The sequence below is a fragment of the Sapajus apella genome, unplaced genomic scaffold (assembly GCF_009761245.1).
Source record: "Sapajus apella isolate SASKATOON/1434 unplaced genomic scaffold, GSC_monkey_1.0 scaffold90, whole genome shotgun sequence".
In the NCBI taxonomy this organism is placed as follows: Eukaryota; Metazoa; Chordata; class Mammalia; order Primates; family Cebidae; genus Sapajus; species Sapajus apella.
In genome coordinates this window covers 6,966,179-6,979,058 of record NW_022437030.1, presented here as the reverse complement: position 1 = coordinate 6,979,058, position 12,880 = coordinate 6,966,179, and the positions used below count along the sequence as shown (strand labels likewise).

The 12,880-nt window shown below is 34.9% G+C and overlaps 1 protein-coding gene across 4 annotated transcripts in view; it reads left to right on the top strand.

Annotated features, from left to right (window-relative positions):
* Nucleotides 1-12,880, top strand: part of RPGRIP1L (RPGRIP1 like) — a 99,909-nt gene that overhangs the window by 8,376 nt on the left and 78,653 nt on the right. For 3 of the 4 annotated variants that reach the window (XM_032255612.1, XM_032255611.1, XM_032255610.1), the window contains exons 4-6: nt 1,088-1,386; nt 5,602-5,704; nt 7,000-7,143. In XM_032255612.1, coding sequence (XP_032111503.1) covers nt 1,088-1,386; nt 5,602-5,704; nt 7,000-7,143 — 546 coding nt within the window. Of the gene's footprint in view, nt 1-1,087; nt 2,537-5,601; nt 5,705-6,999; nt 7,144-12,880 lie in introns of those variants that run through there. The other variant, XM_032255613.1, reaches the window with a different exon arrangement.

Below are 12,880 nucleotides of genomic sequence, written 5' to 3'. Positions count from 1 at the left end.
ACTCTGCTTAGGGCAGAAAAAAGGTTGTGCTATGACATCCCAAAGCTATTAAGGATTTTTCTATTTCACTTTTGTTCCCTTAAGTAAAAGCTTCTGTCCATAACCATGCTAAAATAAAGCAAACCCCATTTAAAGAAAAATGAAGTGTGTTTTTATTTTCAATCTCCTGTCTGGGTCTTTATAAAAATAGATTCACTATAAACTAGAATCAGCTATTGAAGATGTGCGACCAATTTTGTAAAGTCTTGAACTTGTGTCTCTCATCAAAGCCACCTTTTCTTTCTTGTCCTGCCAAGATTTTTCCATTCACTGTCAGGCATGTTTTCCGTACGTGTATATTACATCACCCCCATGTGCCCTTTCTGTCTTTTGTTCTGTCTAACCAGTTTTTATCAAAACTTAGAAGAATCAAAGATATAAACTCCTGAGATGTCAAAAGCACAATTTGTGTCTAAATTTAAGGATAGCATTAAAACGATACTTTTGCATCTAATTATTTTTTACCATTGAACACAAGTGTTTCTTGAGCACTAAGCAACATTTATTGGTGCATTTTGGTTTCTTTTGAATTTTTCATTGGGCTTTATATGTGTGCATTTATGCATTCTAACATTTTTATATTTATAGTGTGTCTTAATCCTAGAGAAACTGAAAACAATATATTACCTAAATGCTGCACAGTCTTAACACACTTCTCAAAAGTTTTAACTTACTGTGGATTGCAGATATAACCCACCACATCCACAATCTGTAACTACATTTAAGTGCATACAGCATTCCTATATAAGGTCATGCGTTAAAAATTGCATTTCAGGAACATATGGAGTAAATATGTGTCCTCTCTTTACTAACCTTAAATGATAAGCCTTAGGAAACTGTTATTTGTCAGTGCTATAAAGCAGATTGTTGCCCAGTGGTTTCAATTATCATCAAAGGATTCTTCACAGGCAGTAATAGTTACATCAAAACCTGAAATTTATTATTCAGGTTCTGCACTGAAGTCTTCACAGTGATTATGTTCCTTTCAACAGAATGCATTTTATGCTGACTTCTCACATTCCTTTTCATCTTTTTATTATTTCCCCAGAATGGCCACCAAGTTAATACGGCTAGTTAATGACAAGAAAAGATATGAGCGGGTTGGTGGCGGCCCCAAGCGGCTGGGACGAGATGTGGAAATGGAAGAAATGATTGAGCAGCTGCAAGAGAAAGTCCATGAGCTTGAAAGACAAAATGAAGCCCTCAAACACAGACTAATTTCAGCCAAACAGCAGCTTCAAATCCAGGGTTACAGGCAAACTCCATACAATAATGTACAATCTCGCATTAACACTGGGCGTAGAAAAGCAAATGAAAATGCAGGCTTTCAGGAATGCCCCAGGAAAGGTAAAACAAAGCTTATATTAATTCTAAACCGAAGTCTTATGAGACTATTTAACACGCAAAAAAAAAACCCACAAAGTTTTACTTCTATACTGTTGGTGCTCTTAAGTGTCTTTAGGAAGAGAAAAATAATTTTTTACTTTCTCTTTGATAGAATGATATTGTCAGTGAAGATAATATAAGAATTATTAGATCAGTCTCCAGTGTGTTTAGTAAAAACATTCTGCTAACCTTGATGTAAGAGACATGTATGAAATTAAGTAAATGAGTTGAATAGAGTTCTGGTTGGTGTGAAACACACTGTACTCAGGTGGGTGGGGAAAACAGCTAGTTTGCTTACATATGACCACACTTACTGTACTGAATGATCACATTTAAGTTTTTCATCCAAAGACCTTTTCGAAAATTTGCAAAAGTGTTGAAATCTTTCTTGTTGTATGGCAGTAGCATGATAGTGGGATGTGCATATAACCAGGGGTTTAAAAAGTTGGGTCCTTATTTCTCCACTTACTAGCCGGTGACCTTGGACAAGTCTCCTAATCACTCTGACCCTGAGTTTTCTTTACATATAAAGTAAAAGGATTGAAACAAGTGACAGTAAAGGTCTCTTCCATTGCTAAAAATGATCATAGGCCAATCTCTTCACTTTAAAAATTAATAACCTAAAATGTACACAGGCTGCAAAATAATTCAGTTGTGTAGCCAAGAGTCAATATAGAACATAAATATTTATAATAAAAATTTTCAATTCTCTTCACCCAAAGAGAAGCTTTGTTATAATGGAACCACAAGTCAATAAATACCTTAAGTAACATTTTTAAGATTTCAACTATTAGGAAAGGAAATAAGGTTTTAGCTCTAATTGACTTTTGTTTGAAATATACCTTACATAAAGACCAAAGATTTTTAGGGATGTAAAGTATCATGTAAAACTTTAGTTTCAGTTCTTTGAGGAGGAAAAAAAAACCACTGCGAACAGAAAGGGAGAAAAATTTGTTGTACTTTGCTCTCCAAGCCAAAATGTTAACACTATCTGTTCCCTAGATAGAGTTCCTTTGAAGTCAATAAGGCCTCCACAAAGTCAGGAGGCAGCTGCAGGATGAAAGGGCTTGGCTACTCCTAGCTATGTGAGATTGGCAGTAGACTCTGAATACAGCTAAAGTAGCCTAATGAATTATAAATCAGAAAGTACATTCTGCCACTGATTAACTTTTTTGTGTGGAAGAGAATACTGACCTCAGCCTCATTTTCCCCATCTATAAAATGGAGTGATAATAATCCAGCTTAGCTAAGACATCAGGAGATGGTAGCTCTCACAATAATATATTTTACCTTTAAAGTGACTTATCCTCTCTGAACCTTAGTTTTGTCATCTGGAACTGGAACTGAGCAAGATGATCTCTAAAGTCTGCAAGATCTTTTATACTAAATAAAAATAATGTGCAAGCTAGGCACAATGACATATCCCTAAAGTCATCAAGAAGCTGAAGTGGGAGGATCACTTGAGCCCAAGAGTCTGAGTCCAGCCCGGGCAGCATAGTGAGACACTGTCTCTAAAAATAAATAAGTCTGTAATGCCCAGATTTTACTTTAAATCTAAACTGAAGTCTTATTAGATTGTTGAACACAAAAAAAACCCACAAAGTTTTATTTCTGTATTACTCATGCCTTTAAGTGTCTTTAGGAAGAGAAAAATAATTTTTGACTGTCTCTTTGATACAATCATAATATTGTCAATGTCAATTAAAATGGCAAGCTAATCTTCAATGTCAATTAAAATGGCAAGCTAATCTAGTGCTATTAATTGCTGTTCAGACAGGAGAGTTTGCTGGAAGTTTCTCTCTCTAGCGAAATTAAGAGCCACTGAGCAGCAGAGCTTTTAAAAACATGACTATATAGCTTAAATTTCTCCTTACATTTGTATTCTCTTGGTGATTCAGAGCTTCCTTACTGTTCAGGAGAGAGTTCAGGACATGGAAGTGACACAAAGCATGAAGTAGTGATGAATACTTTTCTTAATCACAGTCTTTATGAGTAAACCTGAAGCATCCCTACCAAAACTGACACCTTTTTTTTTTTCTTTTTTTTTTCACTACTGTCCTTCAGGGATGTCCAGGAACAAAACTGACACCTTAACAGGCTCTTCGGGACTGCCTCTGAGGCTGAGACAGGCCAGACTTGTCAGGAAAATATCTCAGCCTGGGATGGCTGGCTAAGAACCCCAGAACCCCTCTATGACCACCAGCAGTCTTGACCATCAAGCTGCTGTACAAATGCTATTGTTTCCTATTTGTACCTTGTCAGGATAAAGGCTGGAAAGCACTGGCTAAATGTGTGATCAATGTAATATAGAAACTATACTTACTGTGAGGAACCAATGGAACAAATATTTTTGTACAGCAAAGGTTTTAAAATGTAACCATTGGTAGAGAGTAGAATGATAGTTATTAGAGGCTGGGAAGAGTGTGGGGCGCTGGTGAGGATGAAAAGACGTTGGTTAATGGGCACATACATAGAATAAGTAAGAATAAGGTATAGTATTTTATAGCACAACAACAGCATACTGAGTATTTCAAAATAATCAGAAGATATTTAAAATATTCCCAACACAAACGATAAATGATCAAGTGATGGATATCCTAAATGCCCTGATTTGATCATTACACATTGTACGCATATATCAAAATACCACGTGTACCCCACCGATATGTACAATATTATGTATCAGTCTTTAAAAGGTAAACTATACACACACACACACACACACACACACACACAGCCATTGGCAAATCACTATTAGACTAAGTTTTAAGACATGTTTTGAGTATTTTTTAATTTCCACTAGTAATGAATTTTTTCATGATGTATGTAGGAAAAGCATAAGAATTAGCATTACTGCCAAAATAATATGATTGGCAAATTCTAACACAGTAAACTATTTTAATGTTTTAGAGCCTTTTCTATTCTTCAGGATTACAGCAATAGATATTGACTAGTTTAGAAACAGCAAGTAATAGTTCCATTATTCTAATTAAAATTCTTTTTTTCTTTTTTTAAAATTTTCTCTTTACTGAGAATATGCAGAGCAATTAAATCTCACTTTTAAAAAGTTAACTTTTCTAAAGAGAATAAATTTGTTTTGTTCTCCATTTAAAAATCTTAATCATCTGTCATGCTTTATCTAACTTAAACTCTAATATTTAGTTATTCTATATAAATGTAAAATAACTCACATAATTAAGAATATGGCTTATTTGTAACAATGGGACTTTCTTTGTAAAATCATACATAATTATTTCTATCAGAAAAGTTGTATTTTAAGTGCAGCAGGGCAATGTTTTATTTAAAGAAATTCTATTGATGATCCATTCTCAAAGTACCTTTTTGTAAATAGGGATTTTCTTATTGGGTTGGAATAAATCAAAATACAGAAAACATTTTTACTTAAACACTTAAGGGCAAGGAATATGAATGAGTAATTTAAAAATTTAAAAAAAGGCCGGGCGCGGTGGCTCAAGCCTGTAATCCCAGCACTTTGGGAGGCCGAGGCGGGTGGATCACGAGGTCAAGAGATCAAGACCATCCTGGTCAACAAGGTGAAACCCCGTCTCTACTAAAAGTACCAAAAATTAGCTGGGCATGGTGGCGCGTGCCTGTAATCCCAGCTACTCAGGAGGCTGAGGCAGGAGAATTGCCTGAACCCAGGAGGCGGAGGTTGCGGTGAGCCGAGACCGCGCCATTGCACCCCAGCCTGGGTAAAAAGAGCAAAACTCCATCTCAAAAAAAAAAAAAAAAAAAAAAAAAATTTTAAAAAAAAAAACCTTTATCACAAACACTGGGGGAAAGAATCAAGTTTTTATGACCTATTTTCATTCATACTTTAGTTGACATTGTAAAAACTTGAAGACTGATTTTTTCAGAAATTACTACAGAAGTCTAAATCTTAAGTTGAATAAAATTATTTCTAGGTAATTTGATTTCTACAGTAGATTTGTAAAATGAGCAATACTTGCTGCTGTGTTTTATTTAATGCCTACTGGTGGCTGAGATCACATATTCCCTTTGGCAGTGTATTTCTAATTCTGTGTACTGTAGAATACATACCTCTCAATACTTAATACGAGATTTTATTATATTATAAAATATCCTTATAGCAAATCAAAGATCCGTCTTTTCTAACTTCACTTCTATAATCATACTTTATTACTTTCTTTTTAGGTATAAAATTCCAAGATGCAGATGTAGCTGAAACCCCACATCCTATGTTTACAAAATGTGGCAACAGTTTACTTGAAGAAGCCAGAGGAGAAATAAGAAATTTGTATGTGTTCTTTTTTGTGGTCATTTGAGAACTTTGGTTATTGATCGTGTCTTTTTTTTTTATCCTTCCCTTTCCTTGATTTTAAACCAAACTGAGTTGTATGTAAACAATTTGCTACAATAAAATACAGCTATATTCTGTAGGGTAACAACAGATATTATATAACATGTTTTCAGGAAAATGAACAGCTTAATCCAGCTGAATCAATGGAAGGATTTATAGAATAGTCTTCTTTATTATAATTTTACCCTCAAAGGAATGGCATAAAGTCCAGTCAGTTAGAATGGTGTAAGATTTAGGGCAACATTTTTATTCCCAGAAAATCACAAGTAATTTTTTTAGATCCTGAATCAATTAACCCTTTTCCTACTTAAAAAGAATTGGGGAGTGGCATAAAAGTTTGGAGTTATCAGATACATATGGATTTCAGATTTTGTTTCCCTATGATTCTATGTTTATCAAAGCCTTATGATTTCAGTGTCTCTGAGTCACACAAATGAAGGTAAGGTTCCACTTTTAACTATAAGCCTTCACCTGGATCATCAACAAGTAACAATACTTAATGAGAAAAGAAAACATGGCCCACAGTATCATACTTAAAATAGTTGCTTAGGAATAATGTGGTCTTAAAATGTTTTCTTTTGAATATTTTAAATAGCAGTTACAGTAATGATTAGCCTGCAGGAGAATAAAAGACTAAACATAATCTTGTTACTTCATAATCACCTGAAAAGCCAAGGTTTATACCAGTTCCTGAGGCTCATTATAGTATGATGCTGTCATATATGATGCTGTATGATATATGATACAGTATGCTGTATACGTTACAGTATGATGCTGTCAGACATGATAGCGTTAAATGCATGCCAGAGACCACTAGGTTATGTTTGGCAAATTTCCTGCCACCTCTCTCTGAAGTGTTAATTTGGGTGTTATAAGCAGATGTGCATATATGAAAGAACAAAGGCATATATATATATAAATAATCTGAAGACCAGATTGTGAAGTACATAGTAGGTGTACTCCGCAATAAATACTTACTTAATTGAATCAAACCAAAGTCCAACTCGTTGCATGGGACATTAACTTGTAAAAAGCAGTATCTTGCATTGTTCCATATGTATTTCCAAATCATCACATTTAATCTGCTACTATTTCACTGTGTGAAGAGGCACTTAGGCTAAATTTTTTAACTTCTGCTTGCTCCTTTTCATGAAGAACTTTCTTTGCACTGATCTTAAGTACTACAAAATTTTCCTCAAACTGCAAATTCTTACAAAGGCTCTTTATTTCAGAGAAAATGTTATTCAGTCACAAAGAGGCCAGATAGAAGAGTTAGAGCACTTGGCTGAGATCCTCAAAACTCAGTTGAGGAGAAAAGAAAATGAAATTGAATTATCTCTTCTTCAGCTTCGAGAACAGCAAGCTACAGATCAAAGGTATGTTAAAACAGAAATATCACTTTGATAAGGTCAAAATTAGTTTAAAATACTTTATCATGTGCCATAAAAGGATGAGGTTATCTAGTCTCTTTTAAAATCATGTTTTTACTTAACATTCTTCATATAAGCCTACGCTCGACCCACTAACTTCTGTCAATAACTCTACTCTAAGGACAGTTTTCCCTAATCTGCTCTGCTTTTAAGCAGCTTCTGATGGGTGGAAATCACCCTCATCTTGTTTTCTCTGTTCATTTACCCCATTTGCCAAGATTGCTGGAAGTTCTGATACCATTTGATTATAACTACTGAGAGAAGTATGGGTGACAAGAACTCAGCTGTTGGCATACCTTGTACGTAAGTCCAGCATCACTTTTTTAAATCTTAAAAGATAATAAATTCCATAATATGGTACCAGTTTGTAATCCTAAAAAGATCCCTAATATTCCAAGTTTGGATTGCAGTCTGTTGGCTGTAATAAGATTACAGTGGGACCTACAGGTAGCCTCCTTGCTGCCTTTTCATCTATGACATTTAAAAAAAAAATTTTTTTTTTAATTTCCAACTTTTAAGTTGAGGGGTGCATGTGCAGGATATGCAGATGTAGTGGAAACTCGGCTCCCATGGTAGTTTGCTACACAGATAATCCCATCACCCAGATATTAAGCCCAGTTTCCACTAGCTATTCTTTCTGATGCTCTCCCTCCTCCCACTCCTCACCTTCCGACAGGCCCCAGTGTGTATTGTTCTCCCAACCTGTGTGTCCGTGTGTTTTCATCATTTAGCTCTCACTTATAAGTGAGAACATGCAGTGTTTGATTTTCTGTTTCTGCATTAGTTTGTGAAGGATAATAGCCCACCAGCTCCATCCATGTCCCTGCAAAGGCCATGATCTCCTTCCCTTTTAATGGCTGCATGGTATTCCATGGTGTGTATGTACCACATTTTCTTTATCTAGCCTATCATTAATGGGCATTTAGGTTGATTGAAATTGGTGGGCATTTAGGTGGATTGCAATTAGGTTGACTGCCAAGAACATACGTGTGCATGTGCCCTTATACTAGAACGATTTATATTCCTCTGGGTATATACCCAGTAATGGGATTGCTGGGTTGAATGGTATTTCTACCTATGGGTCTTTGAGGAATCGCCACACAGTCTTGCACCATGGTTGAACTAAATTACACTCCCACCAATAGTGTAAAAACATTCCTTTTTCTCCATACCCTTACCAGCATCTGTTGTTTTTTGACCAGCCATTCTGACTGGTATGAGATGGTATCTCAGGGGTTTGACTTGCATTTCTCTAATGATCAGTGATGTTGAGCTTTATATTTGTTGGCCACATGTATGTCTTCTTTTGAGAAGTGTCTGTTCATGTCCTTTGCCCACTTTTTAATGGGATTGTTTGTGTTTTTTCTTGTAAATTTAAGTTGCTTATAGATGCTGGATATTAGACCTTTGTCAGATGGATAGATTGCAAAAATTTTCTCCCATTGTGTAGGTTGTCTGTTTACTCTGTTGATAGTTTCTTTTGCTGTGCAAAAGCTCTTTAGTTTAATTAGATCCCATTTGTCAATTCTTGCTTTTGTTGCAGTTGCTTTTGGCATCTTCGTTGTGAAATCTTTGCCTATACCTATATCCTGAATGATATCTTTGCCTAGGTTTTCTTCTAAGGTTTTTATAGTTTCAAGTGTTACATTTAAGTCCTTAAATCCATCCTGAGTTAATTTTTGTATAAGATGTAAGAAAGGGGTCCATTAACAATTTTCTGCATGTGGCTAGCCAGTTCTCCCAGCACCATTTATTAAATAGGGATCCCTTTCCCCATTGCTTATTTTTGTCATCTATGACATTTCATAATGTATAATATTTTCTTTCCCATCCTCCTTTGCCATTTTTTTGGTTCCTAGTACCTGTTCATCCATTTTCTGCTTTGACATTGTGCTTTCAACAAGGCTATCTTTTTAACATAGTCCTTCTTGAATTATTTTTCCCTTTATAGGTTTTCTTTTCATTTTCTTTTTTTGAACTAAGCATACCCAAAAGTACAGAAAGTAATGTATTGAACCCTCACACACCTATCACTCAGCTTTAACAACTATCAACATCTTACCATTCTTGTTTCATCTGTCCACTCACATTTATTTTCCTAATTATCCCCAGCCAGATATCACATCACCTCACCCATAAATACTTCAACCTGTATTTCTGTCTGAAAAGGAATTTTTTAAAACATAACTACCATACCATTATCACACCTAACAAAAATCACAGTAGTTCTTTGATAGGGTCTAATAACTAGTTTATTTTCAAACTTCTGTGAAGATGTCTTTCTACTGTTCATTTGAATTGGAATTCAGATAAGGTCTACGTATAGCATTTGGCTATTATGTCTCTTTTGTTTCCCTGGATTTTTTTTTTAAAACGAGACCTAGTTGCTGTACTTATTTTTCTCCTTTTCAACAACTTTTATAACATACTTGTATGGCTAGGTTCTCATTAGAAAAATCAGGTAAGATTTTCTAGCCTTTCATTTCAGATTCAGAGTTTATTCGTCTTTTAACAAACTAATCTTATGTGGTAATATATAAAGACGCTAAGAAACGATGCTTAATATCAGACTTGTTTTTTAAAAAGTGGGCTAAAAATATATAAAAAGCTTTATATTTTACAGATCTATCAGATTAGTGTTACCTTTAAAAATTCTATTCCTAAATATGTGTAAAATTAAATTATACAAGAAATCCTATATGTCTAGTGACATTATACACCCTTCTAATTGCAAGGCAAAAGAAATAAGAATATTTTTGAGAATCATATTTGATAATTAGGGGATGTAATTTGAACCTTAGCTAAAGGGTAAACTCGAATACCTATAAGTTACTCATATTTCTATAGGAAGAAGAAATTATTTAGACTTGGCCTACTTTAAAAAACAAGAAGTGATTCCTTGTGAGAAACAGTGCTAAAGGACCAGACCTCAACACTGAATGTGGTGATCTTAGTAAATGCCAACAGCTATGTTTGAGATATTGTCTGAATATAAAAGTTCACATAGGCCAAGTCCAAGCTTAGGGCAGTCCCTGTATCATCTTTACTCAACCACTGAGTACAAGGTTATCAAGAATTGTTTGTTACATTTCTCAGGTTCCTATAGAGTAAGGTGGACACTGCGTTGGCCATTCCCTTTTCCAAAGGGATGTGATCATTTAGGAGCTAGTGTTAACAGAAAGGGAAATCCAGAAGTCCTTCAATTCTAAAACTAAAACAGCAGAAGAAATAGAGTGATAGACAAGGATACATACTTTCCTACTATAAATATTACCAACAAGAGACACCAACATATATACATAGAAGAGATAAGTCCCTCCTTAGGGGATTATTTCATTTACTCTGTAGCAGTCTATTTTTGTCATATCAATAATTAAAAGCAGAGACAAATGAGTAGTACAGGCAAAGGAACTTTTATTGCAGAGACCAGAGAAATAAATCAGTGTGTACCTCCCTCACTGTTTTTATAAAATGGAAAATTTACATGCTATTTGCTTAGAAGGAAAGATACCTATAGTGAATTGCATATTGTTTCTTGAAATATAGTTGTTGAAACTGAGGAAATAACTTAAAATAAGGCACTTCAATGCCTTTTTTAAATATTTACACAGAGCTTACAATTTTATATATAACAGCAGGTTTTTTTAGACTAATGGAAAACTGTTGAAAAAGATGTTGGGGAGAATATAAAACTCAGTGTAGTTTACTGTAGAGAAAAATCGCAAAATGGGAAACATACTTAAACTTTTCTTTCACGGATACATTATTTCAGATTTGAAATTCTAGAAGTCTGATCTGGATGTTGGACTCCTTGTTCTCAAACATGAACCTAACGTAGTTGTAATCTTCAGAGTGGCAGTGCTTGATATTTATGGCAGAGAGCCTTTTCATAGAATATTACAGAAACTCTTGATAGTATGTGTTTAATAGACCAGTTGGGTTTGGCATCAGCTTGACATCAACTTTTGGTTATCCAAAGCCCCTAATTGCTTTGAAGTATAAGCCCAGTGCTGCTCTTTTTTATGAAAATCATGTTTTTTCCTGTTGTTGTGGTCTATTTTGGAAGACTGAGTTGTGATTTTTGCATATGTTCTACATAATGCCTCATTAGCAAAAAATCTTGTATCATTTACAAGTAGCCTGAATGTCTGTGTTGTTTTGAGGAAAAATCCATATTAAATTTAAACAATATAAAAATGCACATTTTCTGCTTATTAAAAAGGCCATCTTAAATTAAATTCAAAGCAGTAACCAGTGAACACATGTACATGAACATTAAAATCAGAATGATTTTACCATTTATTGACCTTTTTTAACTCCAAAAATATTTATACTCTTAGAAATGTGTAACTAGTTTTTACTGTTTTTTTTTTTTAAATAAATGTTAGGGTGTTTACCTTCTTAATTAGAAATCATGTAACTTCCATAATGTCCCAGTGGAGGAAATTTAACCCATAAGTATTTCAGACACTCTGACTTGCCTTCTTCCCTTTGGCGGACAGCCGACTGTCAAATCTCACAACAGAGAGGCCTTTTGCGCCATGCATTACAAGAAACAGCTTAGCTTTAAGGGCTCACTGTTGCCCCTCTGCACAGATACAAGATTACTTTCTAGCATTCTAAGTTATTGCTAACTTTTCATTTTGAAGAATTGCAAACCTACAGAAAGTGGGAAGAATAGTTGAGTGAGCACTCACATAACCTTTCACTCCTTAGCATATTTTTTGAATGGTACAACAAACCTATTTTTGTACTCGGCATGCTGTTGCTTAAGCCTTTTCTCACTCAGTCTCTTTTCTTCTCTCAACATCTCTTATCTTCTCTTCCCTCCTATTTCTCCTTCTCCCTCTCTCTCTCTTCTCTTTGTTCATTCCTCACTTCCTTTCTCTTCACCTCTCTCCCTTACTCCCATTAGGTGCATATATCACCTCACCCTCTGTACAGTTAAAAGTATCTTCTAGGAACAAAAACATCCTCCTGCATAACCACAGTGCAGCTGTCACATTCAGAACACTTAACAATGAATGATACAGCTGCATCATCTAATATACAGTCCATATCCAAATATCTCGAGTTATCCCAATAATGTCTTTTGCAGCTTGGTCTTTTTGTAATAGCTGTTTTTGTTTTATTTTGTTTTGATCTAGGATCCAGCTGAACATCGCGTGTTGTTGCATTTAGTTATCTTGTCTTTTAAGTATCCTTTATTCTTGAATGGTCCCCTACTCTTTCATAGCCCATTGACAGTTGTATGCAGAATGTTCCTCAGTTTGGATTTGCCTGATTGCCCAACCCCCTAATTTAAAGGGCACATCTGGTTCTCTGATGGAAGAGTAAGTGGGACCAGGGATAGCCATGCCGACATTATTACAGGGAGTGATCTTTCTTTCATTTCTTAAAATATATTCACCATGCTCTGTTATTTGGAATAGCTTAGAATTCACCCAATGAAAATTATCACACTCAAATACCATTTCTTTTATCCTCATGTTTTTATTGTTAATATTATCTAAGATGTTTCTGTGATAGTGACTTAACATATCTTCTTGCCATGTTATATAAACCACAGAAATTGTCACAGTTAATAGTTATTAGTATATGAATGTATGCATGATAGTGGAGGGAAAGTTAAAACTTAGGAAGATCTTAGAGGAAAAAACTTAGAAGAGTGAGGAGAATGTGA